At 47.1% G+C, this 18,358-nt stretch overlaps 8 protein-coding genes across 8 annotated transcripts; 6 read left to right on the top strand and 2 right to left on the bottom strand.

The window, feature by feature from the left end:
• Positions 1–903: 903 nt before the first annotated feature.
• On the top strand, positions 904–3,375 carry F5147DRAFT_23852 (uncharacterized protein). The gene is made up of 15 exons (XM_041428778.1): positions 904–1,084; positions 1,149–1,157; positions 1,212–1,240; positions 1,293–1,354; positions 1,407–1,671; positions 1,728–1,743; positions 1,798–1,857; positions 1,907–2,005; positions 2,056–2,210; positions 2,264–2,280; positions 2,333–2,496; positions 2,550–2,560; positions 2,610–2,900; positions 2,953–3,112; positions 3,165–3,375. Exons 1-15 carry the CDS (start codon positions 994–996, stop codon positions 3,188–3,190), a joined length of 1,455 nt encoding a protein of 484 aa, XP_041296463.1. The 5' UTR covers positions 904–993; the 3' UTR covers positions 3,191–3,375.
• Positions 3,376–4,039: 664 nt separating this feature from the next.
• Positions 4,040–6,111, top strand: F5147DRAFT_679188 (uncharacterized protein). The gene is made up of 15 exons (XM_041436234.1): positions 4,040–4,253; positions 4,319–4,328; positions 4,376–4,395; positions 4,447–4,479; positions 4,541–4,637; positions 4,693–4,721; positions 4,782–4,812; positions 4,867–4,899; positions 4,948–5,024; positions 5,076–5,130; positions 5,198–5,296; positions 5,354–5,464; positions 5,530–5,570; positions 5,634–5,659; positions 5,717–6,111. The coding sequence occupies exons 1-15, from the start codon at positions 4,194–4,196 to the stop codon at positions 5,850–5,852; spliced, it is 858 nt and encodes a 285-aa protein (XP_041296464.1). The 5' UTR covers positions 4,040–4,193; the 3' UTR covers positions 5,853–6,111.
• A 621-nt stretch (positions 6,112–6,732) lies between these two features.
• F5147DRAFT_679191 (uncharacterized protein) lies at positions 6,733–8,665 on the top strand. The gene is made up of 6 exons (XM_041436235.1): positions 6,733–6,879; positions 6,931–7,049; positions 7,114–7,314; positions 7,371–8,027; positions 8,086–8,428; positions 8,483–8,665. Exons 1-6 carry the CDS (start codon positions 6,811–6,813, stop codon positions 8,516–8,518), a joined length of 1,425 nt encoding a protein of 474 aa, XP_041296465.1. The 5' UTR covers positions 6,733–6,810; the 3' UTR covers positions 8,519–8,665.
• Positions 8,666–8,694: 29 nt separating this feature from the next.
• On the top strand, positions 8,695–9,678 carry F5147DRAFT_679193 (clathrin coat assembly protein ap17). The gene is made up of 6 exons (XM_041436236.1): positions 8,695–8,748; positions 8,802–8,861; positions 8,911–8,982; positions 9,036–9,156; positions 9,212–9,264; positions 9,319–9,678. Exons 1-6 carry the CDS (start codon positions 8,725–8,727, stop codon positions 9,418–9,420), a joined length of 432 nt encoding a protein of 143 aa, XP_041296466.1. The 5' UTR covers positions 8,695–8,724; the 3' UTR covers positions 9,421–9,678.
• Positions 9,679–10,273: 595 nt separating this feature from the next.
• F5147DRAFT_679197 (uncharacterized protein) lies at positions 10,274–11,129 on the top strand. The gene is made up of 4 exons (XM_041436237.1): positions 10,274–10,445; positions 10,503–10,551; positions 10,603–10,786; positions 10,840–11,129. Exons 1-4 carry the CDS (start codon positions 10,426–10,428, stop codon positions 10,896–10,898), a joined length of 312 nt encoding a protein of 103 aa, XP_041296467.1. The 5' UTR covers positions 10,274–10,425; the 3' UTR covers positions 10,899–11,129.
• A 217-nt stretch (positions 11,130–11,346) lies between these two features.
• Positions 11,347–12,722, bottom strand: F5147DRAFT_679198 (Coproporphyrinogen III oxidase). Its single transcript, XM_041436238.1, has one exon. The coding sequence runs from the start codon at positions 12,626–12,628 to the stop codon at positions 11,573–11,575; it is 1,056 nt and encodes a 351-aa protein (XP_041296468.1). The 5' UTR covers positions 12,629–12,722; the 3' UTR covers positions 11,347–11,572.
• A 73-nt stretch (positions 12,723–12,795) lies between these two features.
• F5147DRAFT_758990 (ubiquitin-conjugating enzyme/RWD-like protein) lies at positions 12,796–13,826 on the top strand. The gene is made up of 4 exons (XM_041440423.1): positions 12,796–12,934; positions 12,987–13,108; positions 13,163–13,570; positions 13,629–13,826. Exons 1-4 carry the CDS (start codon positions 12,895–12,897, stop codon positions 13,713–13,715), a joined length of 657 nt encoding a protein of 218 aa, XP_041296469.1. The 5' UTR covers positions 12,796–12,894; the 3' UTR covers positions 13,716–13,826.
• Positions 13,827–15,854: 2,028 nt separating this feature from the next.
• On the bottom strand, positions 15,855–17,001 carry F5147DRAFT_24042 (acyl-CoA N-acyltransferase). Its single transcript, XM_041428788.1, has 4 exons — positions 16,913–17,001; positions 16,292–16,857; positions 15,951–16,231; positions 15,855–15,893 (listed from the first exon to the last, which is right to left on the bottom strand). The coding sequence occupies exons 1-2, from the start codon at positions 16,935–16,937 to the stop codon at positions 16,337–16,339; spliced, it is 546 nt and encodes a 181-aa protein (XP_041296470.1). The 5' UTR covers positions 16,938–17,001; the 3' UTR covers positions 15,855–15,893; positions 15,951–16,231; positions 16,292–16,336.
• Positions 17,002–18,358: the final 1,357 nt, after the last annotated feature.

An 18,358-nucleotide genomic window follows, 5' to 3' on the forward strand; every position in this document is an offset into this window, starting at 1 on the left:
CGGGATGTTTTGCATGCTGACTTCCATGCCCCGCACCATTCTGATAACAATCTGACTCTGATTCTCGCTATGTCTACGTTGTGTGACTTGTACTTATAGTACATATCGATTTGCCACACTTTTTTCTTGTTCAATCCGGCTCGAATATTTTTTGACACGACTATGTTGTTCGCTGTATGTACACGCAAATAGCAAAGTTTGATTGACCCTACGACGTCACTCGTGCTTTCGGAGATCGCAGTACACCAGTAATAAACATAAAGCAGTGATAGCCTAGCCCATGCCGTCATCCGCCTTGAAGGCTCGATGACGCCGACTGCACCAGAGTCCAGACAGAAGGAAAGTTGATGTTTTTTTGGTTGAGCGAGGACTGGCAGCTGCTGACTGGTCATGATTAGTCGGAAGTATGAAGAATGATGCCACATCCCCTACCTCGTTTAGCACGTCGTTATCGTCGGCACCAAGTTCCAATACGTCAATGTCGCGTCAGCCTTCGCAAGGATGATCTTTTCCGTGTCCATAGTGAAACGTAGAGCCTGTATAAGTTGAAAACACAGTTTGTCAGACACATGCAGTATTTCAACTGGTCGAGACGTACATGACGACTGGACGCAACCTACATGTCTCTGAGGCCACCTGCATTGTGCGACATACAGCGGACGATACTTCTCCCAAACCTCTAATAGCCTTCACGACCCTTGAAAGTCTCTTGATTGTATGTGCGAACGGATCCGTCGGTTGTAGTATGTACAGAGTAAGTCTGCACGATCGCATCAGTATGGAATTTGATGGAAGCCCGTACCTGGAGGCCTGAGGCCTGAGCGCTGACTTGGGAGATCGTTTGGCCAGACATGAGATCAAAGTCCGCATTGGATTAAAAATCTTCCTTTTAGAGAAGCACCGCCCATGCCACCGGCAACTTAGACTCAGCCAGCCGCAGCTTTCTAGAGCAGTAGAATCTTGGAACAATCAATCACCTCAACCACTTGAAATATGGCAACTGCAAGCGCCACTCCAGGAGCTCCAAGGTCAATCAATGACCTGAAACAACTACTTTTCTTCGATGCCAAGGTTAAAGTTGCAGGTCGGTTGTGATTGGAAAATACGATAATTGATGTTCACAATAGTACTTTTTTGTTACCCTACAGGCATAGATGGTGCACCCTGCCTTCCGACCATTGAATAAGTCGAATGCTGATTTCCATCTCAAGTGGATGGCGTCCTCAGAGGGAAATTCATGGTATGCTTCTTATTGAGTCCGTCCTCGTCAATATTTGATTTGTTACTCGCAGTCCAAAGATAAGTTTCTAGGCGCCGTTGCCTCAGAAGGATTTGGATTTTGTAGCGTGATTTTGTACGTCTCATTGTCACCCCGATTCACTGTCATGATACAAGTCACGTTGCAGCGGCTGGGACATGCACGATTCAGTTTACACTCGGGAACTGGCCATATCAAATAAAGAGAATGGTTACTGCGACATAATGGCTTCGATAGACTTATCGACATTTCGTCGCATACCTTGGGAAAACAACGTACCTTTTTTTCTTGTCTCATTCTTTGATCCGAAGACTTCAGCGCCTATTTGCGCGGATCCTAGAGGCGTTCTGCGTAAAGTTGTCGACAATGCGGCCGCTCGTGATTTGGAATGCATCTCTGGTGTGGAGTTTGAGGTGAGCAATCTCAGCCAGTTGTGCGTTGCTCTGAATGAACTTATGAGGCTTTCTAGTACTTTAATTTCAAAGGTGCGTCCATGAAATTTCTCATCTACCGGATGTGATTTAAAGGGATTTGTTCAGAAACCCCCGAGTCCGTGGCTCAAAAGGGCTTCACCCGGCTGCAGCCATTAACCCCAGGAAGTGAGCAAAGTAACTGTTCGCAGCACATTCGCTAATTAGAGTACCGCAGTGCATGGATATAGCTTATTGCGCACTCAATTGAACCAAGAATATTTTCACGCGCTGTTCGACGAGAGTCTGAAGTTTGGCATAGATATTGAAGGACATCGTACGATGATTTATCCATCATAACAGTGATGACAACTGACTCCTGTGCAGACACCGAAACGGGTCCAGGTGTTCTTGAGACTGCGCTCGCTTATACATCGGCTATGAGAATAGCGGACAATGCTATCCTGTACAAATTCTTGGCGAAGAGTGTTGGGCTGAAGCATGGAGTCCTCCCTAGTTTTATGGCAAAACCATGGGGAAATGTGAGTCGAATTTTAGTAGAATCTGTTACAATCTCACGGAAACATTGCTTCAGCTACCAGGCTGCAGCGGGTTTGTATCGATATCTCATTTTGCGTCCAAAACTTTTCTGACATCAGCTCAGACATGTACATGTGTCACTCAAAGACAAAGAAGGCCGCAACGCGTTCTCACTTTCAGAGGCGGACCGTGATCATGGACGAGCTAATGCAGCATTCGAGGACACAAGATACCTAAGCCAAATTGGGGAGCACTTTCTGGCAGGTGTATTGGACGGCCTTCCTGATGGTATGATTTTTTTTTCGGTTAAGGTGGAAGTTAATGCTAAACTGATGATGCAGTGATGCCTATGGTGAGTACCCGACTCCCACAAATGTGATTTTTATCTGAAAACTTGGGAGCTTGTCCCAACGATCAATGGCTATAAACGTCTCGTTGGTGGTGAAGCCTTTTGGGCTCCTAACGCAGTTACATATGGGTACGATTCTCGTGCAGCTTCCATTCGTATCATCTCGCCACCGTCCGTTCCACCATCCGCAACAAGACTTGAAGTTCGTGTACCTGGTGCCGATATGAATCCCTACTTTGCCTTAAGTGCCATCTTCCAACTGGGCATGCGGGGCATTACCAAACAACTCGAACTTACGATACCCCCCATCTCTACTCACCAAAGCTACCCAGCTAGGAAGGAGGTGAACTAGGAAATGATCTTGCAGTATCATAACTCTAACTATTTACGAATAGGTTGTTTCGCTTCCTAGTTCGTTGGAAGATGCGACCAACGCTATGATGAGGCCTGACAGCATTGCCCGTGAAGTGTTTGGAGATGATTTCGTGGACCACTTCGGAGCAACCAGGGAGCATGAGGTGAGACTTTGGAATGCAGCAGTGACAAATTGGGAAGGTAGGCGGTGATAAACTATCTTTTCACTTCATGCATTAATCGGGCCTTACAGTTGAAAGATACCTTGAACTTGCATAAGAAATAATGAGACCTTTACGGGCGCATATAGATGGCCCCTTTACCGTGTAATTTTACTCCGATCACTGAGTTCCTTGATTGTAACATGCATCACAGATATTTGACTTGGCATGCCGCATCTGAGATGTGTTCATAATCTCTCCAAGCGTGTTACCCTTTGTTATCTGTCATTTTGCTTGTCACCCTTCGGATCGAATAAGTGTTTGGCGGAGATACCAACCCATCCACTTTCAGGCAGGTGAACGTTCGCACACAGCCATCAAGACTCTTGTGTGACAAACGCGCCCACAATCGTCTTCAACAGTATAGGTATCGCATGTTACCAACTGGATTCACGTCACATCGTTCCAGAATCTGCTTCCTATGACCCATGAGGACCCTAGTTTCACCCTGGAATGGCGCACTCATTGCGCCTTTATGTTGCTTGGCTTCTACTCACTTATGTAAGAGGCACCTCGTGGGCGAAATCCTGCTTTCGCTCCTCCACCGAATGCAGATAGAGTTTTCGCCTGACACTGTCGTAGCGGCGAGCAGTCTGCAGACTTGTACGGTGCGTCTCTTTCATGTGATAGGATGGCTGTTGACCATTGACGGATTGAAACAACCAGGCCTTTACAGGCGCATATAATGACCCCTCTATTGTGCAATCTAACTCCAACCATCCAATGCCATGGTTTCGAATGGTGTGGAACTGCATCAGGCTATCCTGTTTGCCTGTGTCGATTTGCTACATATCTGACTTTCCGTCGACAATGTAACACCCTTTCATGGATCATCACGTGATCCACCCTTATGTAACTCCAAATGTCCATTCACGTCAGCATGAACGTGAATAGCTGTTTTTCCATGAGAACACTCCACCGGCAGGCCCTGGGCCAGCTTCAGCCCGGAGTGGCGTACTCATTACGCCGTTATCTTGCTCGGTTCCTGACCCATCTATATAAGAGGCAAAGGTAAATGCCCCCGCGTAGAAGTTCCCCTTCTGCCCCTCCTCCGAGTCTGAATGCAAACGGAGTATTCGGCTGGCAACATCGCAGCGGCGAGGAGTATTCAAACCTACACGGTACGTCTCTTTCTTTTGAACAAGATAGTCGTTCATAACAACATATATGATGCATATGGAATCAGTATATATACAGTGCGTACTATATGAACCAGCTTCTTTCTTGTCCTAACGCGGCTCAGCTTCGGCGGCTACATTCTGGGTGGGTTTGTCCTGATACATATTCCATCTGCTATTGACCTTGCGGGTCCAGACCTATGACTATGCTTGTTCGCTTGACCAGGAGGTAATCCCCTTGTTTACGATAAGGTTCTTTTGTTATTCAGTGATAACATGCTTGTTTCAAGTTGGCGTTCCTGATTCAATCGCGTTGGACCAAAGTAAAAGGCCTTTATATCCTTACACGCTATACGCCTTTTTTCCTCTTCGTTTCACACCTATATCGTGCGTTCAGCCCAGATCGCTCTGGTGATGATCAATGGATTGACACGTGCTTCAGTGAACTTCGTCCCGGACAATAATCCCGATGTACGTAATATCGCGGTGGACTTACTGACTGAACGACGCTCACTGGCATGGCATTACCAGAAATGTCAAATGATCAACAATATTTGCTCATGTACGTGCATGATCCCTGCATGCACGTCCTGAACGCTCCTCTTCCCTTTCACAGGTTTCAGTCTGATTTCAGTCATTTGCTCCGAATGTAACTCCTTCCCCTGATTCATGTGCGTTCCTCATCCGATCCATTCAGGCTTTTTCATTATCAGGACATATGCACTCTGGAATCACAACAAAGTCGTGCTCGTCGCCATGCTAGCCGGTTTTCTTGTGAGTCATTACTCTACTGCACCCAAAGCTCATGGTAAATATATTAGTCAGGCTGTCATCGTAGCTTCCGTCGGTATCCTCTTTAGCGCCACTGCCAACGCACCATGTATGCACTCCACCTTCTCTTTGACGTTTTATCATCACTCACACACTTGTCGGCTTGGATGTCACAGTTGAAACCAGCACGATCTCGAACATCACAGGCTGCTACCAGTCTACAGGCAGTGATGAGCTTTTCGTGCCGTTTGTTCTCTTGTTTGCTCTTGAACTGGGTGCGTCACAGGAAGCATACGTATACACGGACGCGCACTGACTAATGCTCTCCTAAGGGCTTATCTCTCTTACGCTCGTACGCGCTATACAGAGCTGGCGAACAGCTCGTACCCCTCTGTATGATGTCCTGCTGAAGCATAACATATTCTATTATGTATGCGGTCTATGTAAGTCATTCCACAGATTATTTTATCGTCACTATGCTCACCGATGGTCATTATTGTCCTGAAAGTTTTTTCGACGGTGAATGTATTCACATCCCTGTTCCTTCGAGTGAGTAGTACACTCTCCACACTCCATCCTCAAGACTAATCCATTTATTTTCTGCACGCTCAGTACGCGTACAACGCTATGTTTCAAGAGTACGTCCCTCAAACCATGCTACACATTCCTACTAATAGACCCCCTCCACAATGCAGTTTCCAGCTCATCATCCTCGCGATTCTTGCCACGCGCATGCATCTCCATCTCTGGCATGTCGACCGACAGATACACTCTTCCGGTCCCATGCTCATTCCTTTAACTGATGTATCATCTGTGGGCCGCACGGGGTGAAATTGGAATTGGCTTACTTGTTTGTTTGATGTCGTTCACGGAGTCAAGTTTGGACAATGCAAAGAGACTAAGGACCCTTCATGCGCTTGTCACCATTTCTCTTTTGTTGAGGGGCTTCTCTTGTTATGAACCTCATACATCATGGCTTCGTCTTCAATGTTCATCATGTGCTGTGCATTCTCCACATCAACCTGTACCTTTCATTCCTGTTGTTGTAACAGATCAGCATATCACTGACAATGGTCTTTCTGTTATCTCCTCCTTTCTACTCCGGAGGTTGTCACGGTGGAGTATTGAGAGTGCGGTTTACTACTGCTCAACGGTATCCAGCTGTGTCTCCTGAGCAGTCTCCGTCATGTGATCATTAATTTTCCTATGATGACTCGTGCTCATTTTGATGATTCAGCCTGCTCTCATTCACTTTTCAAAATGTCTTATACGTGTGACTATGATTGTGATTTGCTCCATGTTCATTTATGTGACGAACACTAGTGATTTGCTCTTCATATTTAAGCATTTGTTGCACATACAACACTGATTTGATGCAGAAGCTTTCCCTAAGCCTTTTTCTCAGTTGAGCAAAAAGATGTGTGCCCTTGCGAAGGGTTCTGATGCAACACTTCCTGAGATTGAGCACATCGCTACTCGAGAACAAGACTGTGGCGTGCGCATGGTTACCCACACGACCTGACATAGCAGCATGATGATTCTGATAGTTGGGGGATTGGATATTGTGGAATGGCAAGCCATGGCTTCATTAGAAAAATATTTAAGAAATAGCGGGGTTGTGGTATATCATTTTCGGCTCAACTTGATGCCGGCGGGCCAGGGATGGCAAGCGGACCTCAGTCACCATATTTGGTCCTGAGGACCCCAGAACACCTGATACGACACCACAAAGCCTTGACTTCTCCACGACGGACACTTAAGCTCACTAATCAATTTGCTTGCAGCAGCAATGGCAGACCCTTCAAAGGCGGAATCAGAGCAGATTTTTCAAGTGCTGAGATTGCAAAAAGGCAACAAGGTCAGTATATTTCAACCCACTTGTTATAGTCGTTGACTTCCGGGGTTTCAGACATGCTTTGATTGTCAGGCTCGAAATCCGACCTGGTCCAGTGTGACTTTTGGAGTTTATATATGCCTAGACTGCTCTAGCATTCATCGGAATATGGGCGTACACATAAGTTTTGTACGGTGTGTGGTCTTTCCGTAAAACTGATGTCCCCGCGGGTTCTTATCACCGCGAACGGCATGACAGATCGACGAATCTCGACAGTTGGCAACTAAACCAGCTTCGTACCATGAAAGTGGGTGGAAACACATCGGCGACTGAATTTTTCACGCGACATGGCGCCACGATGCTTCTCAGCGATTCCGACACTAAGAAGAAGTACTCAAGTCGTGCTGCTGAGCTATATAAGGAAGAGCTTGCGAGACGAGTGAAGGAAGATATTGCAAAGTGAATTGTCGAGATGCTTGACAGGAACTTAATCTAATTGTTATTGTTTCTCTCAGGTTCCCTACGCATATCGCGGTCGATGGCGTTGACACACCTCTTGTGAGCGCTGAAACTACGCAAGGAGAGGATGATTTCTTCTCTTCATGGGAAAAGCCCGCTGCTTCAAAACCAGTTTCTTCCTCAGCTATCACATCTCCTCCTATCATTGGGCGACCAGCATCAACGGGCTCAGCTACTTCTCGACCAACCACATCTAGTTCCATGCGATCAAACTCTAGTCCCTCTACGAACGGCATCACTAAGCTCGGTGCAACACGTTTAACATCATCTACTTCTGCGATCGGTTCATCAGCCACCTCTACCTCTCAGAAGAAATCCAAACTTGGTGGCCTTGGGGCGAGGAAAGCAGCCACCCCGATAGATTTTGCGGAAGCGGAACGTAAAGCTGTAGAGGAAGCTGAGCGTATCAAGCAGCTTGGCTACGACAGACAACGTGAGGAGGAGGAAGAGCGCGCACAGAAAGAAGCAGAAAAGATCACTTCATCACAAGTGAGGGTGAAGCCTGCTGATGCTGTGCAGACGGGCACTGTGCAGGGAAAAGTTGACTTGCAAAAGGGCAATAGCCAAGACCTCGAGAGGCTAGGTATGGGCTTCCGTAAGCTTGGCTTTGGGGCAGTCCCTACCGCTTCACCTTCATCGACTGCGAGATCAAGGTATATCGTGATCTCAACTGGAAATTCAGTAAAATTGATCTATCTTCTAATCGTATAGTCCTGCCATTGATGACGCACCAACCACCGCACGAGACAAGTTTGGCAATCAAAAAGCTATCTCGTCGGACATGTACTTTGGCCGAAAGGATTACGACCCTAATTTCGTCTCCGAGTCTCAATCTCGTTTACAGAACTTCCAAGGTGCTACATCTATTTCCTCTAACCAATACTTTGGTCGGGAAGAAGAAGAAGAGTTCGAGCGTACTAGTTCAGATGGTGGGATGTTGGGCGATGGCAGTCTTTCGAATCTCGAAGTCGCAGCGAGAGACATCGTGGCAAGGGTCATGGCGAATCCTGACGTCCAGAACGTCGGGGAGAACATTAGAACCAGTGCACTGAAGGTGACTATCTTATTCATTCCCTTGCACGTGGCTGGTGCTTACTGTGCAATTCAGCTTTCGGATTATTTGGCGCAGATGTCTCAGCATTAAGTTAAACGATTTCAAACACTTTAATATCCTCGCCGACATACATCTCGAGTTCTTTTTGTTATATTTCTACACATGTGTTTCTAGTTACCTGCAAAGATCGTGGTCAAGTTGAAAGCACGTGACTTACTGCGGCGTTGTTTGGCAAAAGCCTCTGAAGTAAACAAAAGTGGGAGACCCAGAATTTATCCAAGGCAAATGAGCCCACCATGATTAGGTTCATCCTCGTGCAGGCAGGTGCACTCTTCAGCATGAAAGACCATGTGCTCAAATGATATGCGCTCAGAACCGTCAAGGGAAGACACGATTGTCGAAGTGGTATGTCCCATACGACGACGACGAGAAGGTGCGATAGACGCTATTGAGAATTTCCATGCCGTTGACTATGTGCTCAGGTGAGACTCCGAGGTGAAGTGCACAGACTAGTTGCTCCGCGCGACCAGAAACACCAGTCGAACTTTGTTGAGGTGAGCACAGAACGACATGTCCCGCATCTTCTAATTCTCATGACGTGGAGTAGTTCAAGAACTACAAGATCGTGTACAGGCGTTATGCCGGTCTCTTCTTTTGCGTATGTGTCGACGCTAATGACAATGAGCTGGCATATCTAGAGGCTATCCACCTCTTTGTCGAGATCCTTGGTGAGCGACTCGTTTGCACCCCATGGGCCGAGCCTACTCGCTGACATTGATCCAGACTCATTCTTCGACAATGTGTGCGAGCTGGATCTTGTCTTCAATTTCTACAAAGTGCGGTTGTGTTTATCCCTCGTACGCATTGTTCCTGACCTACAACAATCACAGGTGTATGCCATTTTAGACGAGATATTTTTGGCGGGAGAGATTGAGGAAACTAGCAAGGATGTGGTGTTATCGAGGTTAGAGGAGCTTGAGAAACTTGAATGATGGGTCTTACGTCGTGGTTTGTGAGTTCGCCAAACGATGTGAGATTGATTCCCATGTGACACAGCTCTTTCTAGCATCTTATCGTAACAGGGACTTTATAGTAGCCAGGATATTTTCGCCTTGTGACTTACCTTGCTCCACATGAATGGATTTACTACTTTTAACGCTTTGGTGCGCTCTATCTTACAGCCACTGGCATCAAGCCTTCGGACGGTGCATCGAATGCTTGCCGAGTGGTTCCAATCTACATTTTCACCCATGTCCATGAATGACTATGCTACCTATTATTATCCATCACAATGAAGGTGCGTGTGCACTTCCTGACTCCATTGGCAAGGCCTCGTTTTTTTCATGGTAGCGAGCAATGGAGCTATCACAATCGATGCCGAAATATGTTCCAATCTTCGAATATTTTACATTGCAGGCCGCCGTCCTATGACTTCTTGATAAGGTACTATTGCTTCTGTAGATCGCGCGCGCTCAAGCTGACTTCTACTGATGTGACGTATGGCCATCACCTCAGTGGCATCGAATCGGACACGGTGATAATTGTCACTTGGAGTATATGGTGGGGCTTCTTGTTCCTGCGTGAGAACCCCGTCTGGATGACGGAAGCAGAACCTGAAGGTCTGGCGCTTTCGAACATGAGTTTTCCTTTCCATAGAAAATAACAGCCATCTTCCATTCCACTTGATCTGTTCAGGGAGCCGTAGCGCGCGACGGCGCCCTTCAAATTTACTCTATATCAACCTTTCTGGATTGCACCATGCATAAACCAGCAATTATGCCATGACGTGAGTGTTGAATTCACATGCAAATCACATTGAGTTTAGTCACAAACCGTATGATGTCATGACTGCTCGACGTCATACACACTTGCCTTTTTTGTACGCCATCTCGGAGGAGTATAAGTACTGGCAGCTATCGTTCCTACCAGCCAACCCACAACCAACTTTACTATTTATCAACGCTTTATCAACTCAATCAACTACTCTCATCATAATTATGTCTTCCCAAGAGCCCAGGTAAGCGCTTTGCCCGCCCCCTCTCTCGATGACAAGAACTCACTTATTCTCCTATAGCAAAGTATCCGGTCAATTCCACTCTGTCAAGGGTACCGCCGTCGAGACAGTACGAGCTCATCACACCACCCGCCGCCGGCCTGCTGATTTTTCTCTCTAGATCGGCGACGTGACCGGTATGCAATCTTGGACGCAGTCGGGTAAAGAAGAACACGCCAAGGGGGAGGGCGAGTACAACGCTGCCCAGGCGAAGGGATACGTGGAGGGTGTCTCTGACAGGGCTACCGGCTACAAAGATTCAGTCGTTGGCGCTGTGACTGGCGATAAATCCCAGCAAGCCACTGGTAGGTAATACTTGTAGGATGGCGGCTGACGTGTCTGACAAGTTATTTATTAGGGAACGTCAAGAACGAGAAGGGCCAGACACAGCAAGAGATCAACAAGCCCACTACATGAGTTCTAAGCCTGTCTCCTTATATTTCCCTTCCTCATCGACTTTGGAGTGGATATGCAATAGAACCCTTTTACATGTATTAGTGCCTATCAATTTTTTGATACTTCAGAACAATGAATGTTGTCCATTGTACCAATTTCAGTCGTTGTATTCACAGGCACCCCCAGAATCTCAAAAATTCACAGCGACATCGAATATAGGCGTTCACGTCAGCTAGTATACTTCTGTCAGCCATTATTATAACCTGCGGAATATCAGCACGACGACTGCCGACTGTCGCCATCATGCGCAAACCGTCGACATAAATCAGATGTTGCGAAACGGCAGTATGATGCCATGTCCTCACGGTAGCATGACGTCGAAAGCCATAGCACAAGTTCTGCGAGGGCTTCTTCGCTCGACAATGAAGGTTACCCAAGTTACACTTGGTAATAGTAGTGTAGTACGGTGCTATGTGCAGTTGGTCGCAGATCAGTACGATTCCAAGGTCTCATTTGTACCGCCTCGGGTAAGTCCCACAAGTCGGGTTGACGTACGTCTTACAAAAGTAGCTAGCCGCTGCCTCTGTTTGGTGTCACTCCAACAATACACAAAAACGGCCTTGACTATCGATATGAAGATAGCTGTAAATTTTCCTCACGAGTAACGTACAAACCCAGCGGCTGAAAAATCATCGCTACAAGTTCTCCGAACCAGCCCAATCGACGGGTTGTTTCAAAACTGCAATCAACCGCCCTTCCTCACTCTCTAAATCTGATCCCATGTCCGTCATATACTCCCACCTTGCAGTCTCCGGAAGGCTCATCAAGATGCTTTCAATACGCGCAGAAGGCGTTTTCAACCCAAACTTGGTACCTCTGTCGTACACGAGGTTGAATTCGACATAACGCCCCCTGCGTATCAGCTGCCAGCGTCTTTGTTGGTCGGTGCTGGGCATCGACATCCTACGCTCAAGAATGGGCAAGTAGGAGGGGACAAATGAATTTCCCACTGCTTTTATGAAGTCGAATATCTCCTCTGACGATCGAGGTCGTTTGATATCCTCTGAGAGCCGAGCATGCTTCTCAGTGCTGAGATCGTCAAAGAAGAGTCCTCCGACCCCTCTTGTTTCTTGACGGTGGACGATATAGAAATATTCGTCACACCACTTCTTGAACACAGGGTATAGTTCGCTGCCATGTTGGTTGCAGGCCTTCTGCAACGTCGTGTGGAAGTGACGTGCATCTTCATCGTAGAGGTACGATGGCGTGAGATCAGAACCCCCTCCAAACCACCATGCAACAACCTTGCCAGTACCCTCACCCTCTGCGGCTTTCTCCGAGATCTCGAAATAACGATAATTGGCATGCACAGTGGGAGCATGGGGATTGCGAGGATGCACGACGAGGCTTATTCCAGCCGCAAAAAACGGAAGACTAGTTTTCCCGTCGTAGGGGATAGAGGAGTGATCTGCACGCATTTCTTTGATTGCAGCAGGGGGGAGCATGCCGTGTACGACAGATATGTTGACACCAGCCTTCTCCAGGATTGTTTGTTGGCCGGGTGATCCATCTGTGGAAGGGGGAACAAAGAAGACGCCCGATACACCCTTGCCTCCTTGATGTGCTCGTTGCCAAGAGTCACGTTTGAATTTTGGAGCATTGGGATCAAGGGTTTCAAAGGAAGTGATAATCTCCTCTTGGAGACCGAAGATGTATTCTTCGAAACGCTGGCGCATGGTAGGGGCTTCCATCTTGATCTAAGGGTTTCAGACTATAATCCCTGCATGTACGAGATGCTTAAGAGATTATCTATCCTTGATCAACACGTCACGTCAATGGGGCAACAGACCCCCTTGGTAGAGGGTCGCTGAAAGATAATTTTTGAAAAAAAACCAGTAAAGTCACATGACCCTTACATGAGGCATTGTAGCCCAATTACATCCCCCATTTTGTCATTCCGTTTCATCGTCTGTCTTGTACGTAGCCCTAAGCTTAATAGTCTTCTTGTTTGTACATCATGGACGCTCGTCTCCGCCGCGTGAATAAAGAAATCGCTGGTAGGAATTAATCGTTATTACTGTAGCATCGCTCACTCCCACCCCTGGTCAGACTGCAAGAACGACAAATCCTCAAACATCAAAATCGACCTAATAGATTCATCGCCATTTCATCTGAAGGGATCTTTCCCCGGTCCTCAGGACACGCCATACGAAGGTGGCCACTTTGAAGTGGTGCGCATCGTTGATTTCTTGCTAGCATGATCAGAACCTTAATCCGGATGATAGGATATTGTCATCCCTGACTCGTATCCTTTCCAACCTGTTAAGATGAAATTCATCACGAAAGTGTATCATCCAAACATATCATCAGCGTCCGGAGCTATCTGTCTCGACATCCTCAAGGACGCGTGGTCGCCTGTTCTAACGCTCAAATCAACCCTGATCTCACTTCAATCGCTGCTGTGTTCTCCCGAGCCTAATGATCCGCAAGATGCGGAGGTTGCGAAGCACTACACCACCAGCAAGCGAAGCTTCGATGAGACGGCAAGATACTGGACACAGATATATGCCGGAGGGCCTTTGGTCAAGAAGATGGAAGTGAAAGAGCCACAGAGAGATGAGATCGCAATAGCGGGTCTTGAAAGAGCCCATGTAGATCAGTTCGAGAGTCTCGGTTTTGAGCGCTCAAAAGTCGTACGTCTCGGAAAAGCTATTTTTTATATTCACGACACCGCTGATGGGGCTGACCCAGATCGACGTTCTTCGGAGATTGAACTACCGTGGCGCGAACGTCGCCAATATCTCGGAAGATAGGATTGTAGAAGAGCTTTTGAAATGACATCGATGGACATACCCGGGTACCCCCCACGTGGTTACTGGTGTTGATCCTTGTATTTTTTTTTCGCTGTAAATGCCATCCGTTACTTGATTTTATGTTTCCAGTACTCATGAGACGGGTGCGCTCGGACCGACTTGTGAGGTTAGTGGAAATGCCGTTACTGTTCTCCCCATGGCCAACCTCGTGGGTCACACTGGCCTGTCGGTTCATTCCGAGTGTGCAGGGATGATACTATCATCCTCGATATGATCGATATCTCGCCATTTTCCTGTGATGGGTGTGAAGTGTCGCCGATCCATAGCGACGTCATGATAATCACATCTTCTTCTATTTCGATGTCGCCCTTGGAACAGCCTTCGGACTTTGGACTTTGGGCAGTATCAGCGTACAGCATCAATATTACATACTGCACGCCCGATAATCCTTACTGCGGACTGCCCCCCCTGGATGACGCACAAGAACCTCCAAGAACTCGGAACTGTTGATCTTCTTGAATTCCTGTAGCCTTGAATTTCAAATAACCTCCCCAGTGTCGTACCCCCCACTCTTAGTCTCGGCCGAGGCGGTCGGACCATCATGAGATGTCCTTGTATATCTATATCTCGTTGAAACTACTGCTTCTCGTGAATAAAGTTCCTACGAGGAAGGAAACAATCGGAAGATCCAGTGATGCAGTGAACAGCTCTTCCAAGAGAATGGAATATCACTGGCAAGCTCTTGAATCTACAAGCTATCTGGTAACGGAGATCGCACCGAAAACTTCAATCAGAAGAATCGGAGAAAATGGCTGGATGCGTCAAGAGGCGCCTTGGCGCCGTCCATTGGGGCTACCTGAGCTTCTATGCCCCTCATCTGGATCTTATGACAGAATAATGGATACTAATGATCCGTGACGAGCCGAGGTCATCCGAGGTCCACAGTATTGAATGGTATAGCTTGAGGACGTCCCTATTGGGAATATGGGATGGAGAGGAAATAAAGCCTAAAGGCTCGGAGATATGATTAACACATATATGTGTGCTCCGAGGATCACTTGGCGGCGTCAGCGTTTGCTAGACCGTTTGTTAGAAAATGAAGAGGGATGGTCAAAGAAATATTCGTGCCAAGTTGTCAATGGGTTGAGCAAGGTTGCGTGTGCGCGCGTTCGGTCATGTATAACAGTAGACCAGAAAAAAAATGAGGGCGATTGGTGAACATGAAATGCAAGGGAGGGCATGACCTCCGGTCTACTGTATTGGCTATGAACCAAATCCAGGCGTGACAAATTTGAACGAAGATGACGCCCATAAGATTTGGACTCATAGAACACAATAGAATCGGAGGGGCACGGCAAACCGTCGCACTCGTAGTAAGCACCAATTGCCAAGGTAAGAAATGGGGGATGAATTAGCGTCACCCCTGCATCAGAACTTCTTATATATGCCAAAATATGATAGCTTGATATCTCGTGGGCGCAGTGTCTATCCGAACTTGCGTTGCTCCCGTCGTCACGAACAATTACTTTACACAAGATACAATTATCAGCTGACACTCTGACGCTCTGTCGGAGAGATCGAGATTGTACTGACGCATAAGGAAAACGAACGGCAGGACAGATATCAGCCCGTCAACAATTTGAGTTTGTGATATTAAGAGGAAGTGCCGTCCCTTAGCGGCACAGCCGAAAGCCACACTGACAACCCGTTTATCGCGAATACAAAGGCCGCACATCGTCATTAGGAAAAAAAAACCTCAGGGCAACTGCTGACACTAGTTCTCTTTTGTGTATTTTGATCCGAACTACCAACCCAGCACTAGTCTCTCCGTGTCTGGCCCGGTGTATAGACACGAATGGTCGATCCTTCTTTACCAAAGTCACACGTATCGGATACCGACATCGTATGAATGGCCCTGGATTGCCGCAATTGCATGCTTAGATCAGCTTAGCTGCGGTCTGCTGGTATTGTATGAGATAGTCGATCGGACACCTCATGGCAACGGCGAATACTTACTTGGATTGAACACGTTCCTCGCCGAATGCAGCACCTTCAGAGCTAGAATCTCCAGGGTCGTGCCGAAAATGGTCAGGCATGCTGAACATCATCACAGTGCTGACCCCTGGCAATGAGCCCGCGCGACGCGCGTGTAGTATACTTGATAGTTGGGGTGGCTCTCCAACTTGAATGTCATTCGCCTTATCTATGAAAGCTCAATAGTCCGCCAGGTCGCTTCCCCCCAAAAAAAATTCTGACGCACAGAAGCCTATAGAAGCGCTTGAGGCGAGAAATGTCGGACCTTTCAGTATCTTTCCTGCTGTCGAAGTCGTTGAGTGAGTAAGCAAAATGAGGTAAGCATCTTCCAAACATTACACGGCGGAACTAGCTAGAAGATCAAGCTTGATCCGGTATACGGGATGATCATGCAAATGGAAACTTGCATCAATGCTGTCACAGCCTCTGTTCGTCATGAAAAGACAAAGATACATAACGCATACAAGGAACGCAATATGCTGTATGACAGTCATCGCGGACAGCATTCTGACAATGGTTATTAGCGTGAGCTATCACCTGTATATCGATGCGGAGAACACGGCGTACCAAATTACGCTTATCATTTAGTCACGGCCCGGCGCTGTGGTACATCTAAATGGCGTTATACGCACTGGTCTTGCAAGTATCTGCGTCCAAGGACATCTTCATCCGAATATACTGCACATCTCCCTTGTAGAACGGATCACCAAATTCGATCATTCCACGTTTCTTATACCAGGCACTACTCGATGTCCGGGCATCACACCAAATAATGCCTGCACCTAGCGTCGATCGAGCTGCTTCAGCCGCATGTTGAAGCAACTGGGTCCCTATGCCTTGATTCTGGTGCATCAGATCGCAGGCAAATTTACGAAAGCGCGCAGCCTTTGTCTGAGAAGGGCTATCATTCCCACATCTTACAAGGTGTTGTTCCGGTAAGGGTTCGTCAAATAACGAGATGACGGCAATGGGCTTTCCGTGATGTGGTACGAAAGCTCCAAAATGGAGACCATTGCCATCTTCAGCGAGAAGAACATCTGCAATCGAAAGACTGGGCCACAAAATGGACTGGCGGAGCTCCAAGGTAGCATCCGCGTCTATGGGAGTGATACGGAGAACTGCACTCGGTTTCACTAAAACTCATCAAATGAGATACTGCTTCCTATGAAAGAGACCCTAAAGATTCACCTTCACTTTCTGTTTGGCCGGGCATGTCAGGGAGTGGCCCAGTGCAATGTATGAGGAATGCATTACGTGTACGTTTGTGTGTCCTTCCAAGACACATTTGCTGGCTGACAAATCCAAGTCTTAGTAATATTATATGCCACAATTTTAAAATGAAACTCTTCCTTCGTCTATGAAGGTCTGGCTGGAGATTAGAACTTTGGTAAAGCTCGTTCCGAGATAAAGCGAACCTATGATACACTGACACGACTTAGACCACTTAGCTCCATGAAAAGCTTCCAAACGTGGCTTAGAACTAATAGTAGGAAACTTAAAACAAGCTTGGCAAGTTGGCAAGCTCGAGATAAGGTAAGCCACAAACTTACAAGTTGACCGCCGATTGGAGGTCTTAGACCGTTAATACAGGCTGTCCATTGAGGAAGATTTAAGTTTCATTAAATTGACGTGCCTAATTATATTTCCAGGGATTTGCTACTTTAGTATCGAATGTTGCGACCCCAAACCAATACCTTACGTGCTTGACCATGCAATATGTGGTCGACCGTGTGCACACAGGTTCGCACCCTCGTTGTGTGCTTTCTCAGAAGGTGTGTTCTCTTGATCGAATGGGCATATAACCAACTTAAGTTCCATTGATGGTGGAGGAAGTAAGCAAAAATTGCAATCGGAATTTACCATCGAATATTCCGTCAATAAAATTCTTTTCAGCGGCCATTGCATCCAAGCATGAAGTGCATTGTGCTTGATCATCTCTCGGCATAATAACCTGCATGCATGCAGGGTTCACTGGCTTCCTTCCCCTTTTCTCTCTCAAGCACACGTATACATCGTTTTGCTCATTGTCCCGATCTCCCTTTCCGTGCACCCTTGGATCATTATCTGCCGCGGAAACTGCAAAAATCAAGGTAATGTATCTTTATTCAAATTAAGGTGCCTCCAGCCACAATGTATTCTTCTTTATGATTTGAAACACGAGAAGTTTCCAGAAATGCAGGCACCCGCAGTAAGTGCGGCGTAATCATTGTTGTGCACTCAATGATGGCTCTCAATGCAGTCACCCTTGCCAATTATTGGCGTGGTACGCGAGAAGCCTTTATCCGTTAAATCGGGTTCCTTCTGCCGCAAGGAAGTCCTGCCCCACAAACTAGTACTATGTGGAGTATGCTAGACGGGCCTTGGCATCTCTGCGATGATTCTAGTACTCTTTTATCCATTCTTGTACACAACTGTACAAAGCTCGGAACTACTGATTTTTTTTTGGCTCCGCGATGATAAGTATTTGTACGAAATCCCGACTTGCCTCATGTTGTACTTTGACGCCTCCAAATCGGCTCCAGCAACAGACGCGATTGCGCTTTTTTCTCTGATTGGTAGTCTACCTGGGGATTATCCCGCGACGCCCGCATACAGCATCTACGGGGAATTCAACATCATATCCAGCTTTGACAT

The sequence above is a fragment of the Suillus discolor genome (genome assembly GCF_016758755.1).
Source record: "Suillus discolor strain FC423 chromosome Unknown F5147scaffold_10, whole genome shotgun sequence".
In the NCBI taxonomy this organism is placed as follows: domain Eukaryota; kingdom Fungi; phylum Basidiomycota; class Agaricomycetes; order Boletales; family Suillaceae; genus Suillus; species Suillus discolor.

Excerpts from the sequence above, each read along its gene's own strand:
- F5147DRAFT_23852 (XM_041428778.1), top strand. The coding sequence starts at position 994 with ATGGCAACTGCAAGCGCCACTCCAGGAGCTCCAAGGTCAATCAATGAC. Across the intron at positions 1,241-1,292 it reads TCCTCAGAGGGAAATTCATG|TCCAAAGATAAGTTTCTAGG; the intron begins GTATGCTTCTTA and ends TGTTACTCGCAG. Across the intron at positions 1,858-1,906 it reads GCAGCCATTAACCCCAGGAA|TGCATGGATATAGCTTATTG; the intron begins GTGAGCAAAGTA and ends AGAGTACCGCAG.
- F5147DRAFT_679188 (XM_041436234.1), top strand. The coding sequence starts at position 4,194 with ATGCAAACGGAGTATTCGGCTGGCAACATCGCAGCGGCGAGGAGTATT. Across the intron at positions 4,480-4,540 it reads CTTGTTCGCTTGACCAGGAG|TTGGCGTTCCTGATTCAATC; the intron begins GTAATCCCCTTG and ends GCTTGTTTCAAG. Across the intron at positions 5,465-5,529 it reads CTATTATGTATGCGGTCTAT|TTTTTTCGACGGTGAATGTA; the intron begins GTAAGTCATTCC and ends TTGTCCTGAAAG.
- F5147DRAFT_679191 (XM_041436235.1), top strand. The coding sequence starts at position 6,811 with ATGGCAGACCCTTCAAAGGCGGAATCAGAGCAGATTTTTCAAGTGCTG. Across the intron at positions 7,315-7,370 it reads GTGAAGGAAGATATTGCAAA|GTTCCCTACGCATATCGCGG; the intron begins GTGAATTGTCGA and ends TGTTTCTCTCAG. Across the intron at positions 8,028-8,085 it reads TCATCGACTGCGAGATCAAG|TCCTGCCATTGATGACGCAC; the intron begins GTATATCGTGAT and ends CTAATCGTATAG.
- F5147DRAFT_679193 (XM_041436236.1), top strand. The coding sequence starts at position 8,725 with ATGATTAGGTTCATCCTCGTGCAG. Across the intron at positions 8,862-8,910 it reads CATACGACGACGACGAGAAG|GTGAGACTCCGAGGTGAAGT; the intron begins GTGCGATAGACG and ends CTATGTGCTCAG. Across the intron at positions 8,983-9,035 it reads ACCAGTCGAACTTTGTTGAG|TTCAAGAACTACAAGATCGT; the intron begins GTGAGCACAGAA and ends GACGTGGAGTAG.
- F5147DRAFT_679197 (XM_041436237.1), top strand. The coding sequence starts at position 10,426 with ATGTCTTCCCAAGAGCCCAG. Across the intron at positions 10,552-10,602 it reads AGGGTACCGCCGTCGAGACA|ATCGGCGACGTGACCGGTAT; the intron begins GTACGAGCTCAT and ends TTTTCTCTCTAG. Across the intron at positions 10,787-10,839 it reads TAAATCCCAGCAAGCCACTG|GGAACGTCAAGAACGAGAAG; the intron begins GTAGGTAATACT and ends GTTATTTATTAG.
- F5147DRAFT_679198 (XM_041436238.1), bottom strand. The coding sequence starts at position 12,628 with ATGGAAGCCCCTACCATGCGCCAGCGTTTCGAAGAATACATCTTCGGT.
- F5147DRAFT_758990 (XM_041440423.1), top strand. The coding sequence starts at position 12,895 with ATGGACGCTCGTCTCCGCCGCGTGAATAAAGAAATCGCTG. Across the intron at positions 12,935-12,986 it reads CGTGAATAAAGAAATCGCTG|ACTGCAAGAACGACAAATCC; the intron begins GTAGGAATTAAT and ends ACCCCTGGTCAG. Across the intron at positions 13,571-13,628 it reads GTTTTGAGCGCTCAAAAGTC|ATCGACGTTCTTCGGAGATT; the intron begins GTACGTCTCGGA and ends GGGCTGACCCAG.
- F5147DRAFT_24042 (XM_041428788.1), bottom strand. The coding sequence starts at position 16,937 with ATGCCCGGCCAAACAGAAAGTGAAG. Across the intron at positions 16,858-16,912 it reads CGGCCAAACAGAAAGTGAAG|TGAAACCGAGTGCAGTTCTC; the intron begins GTGAATCTTTAG and ends GATGAGTTTTAG.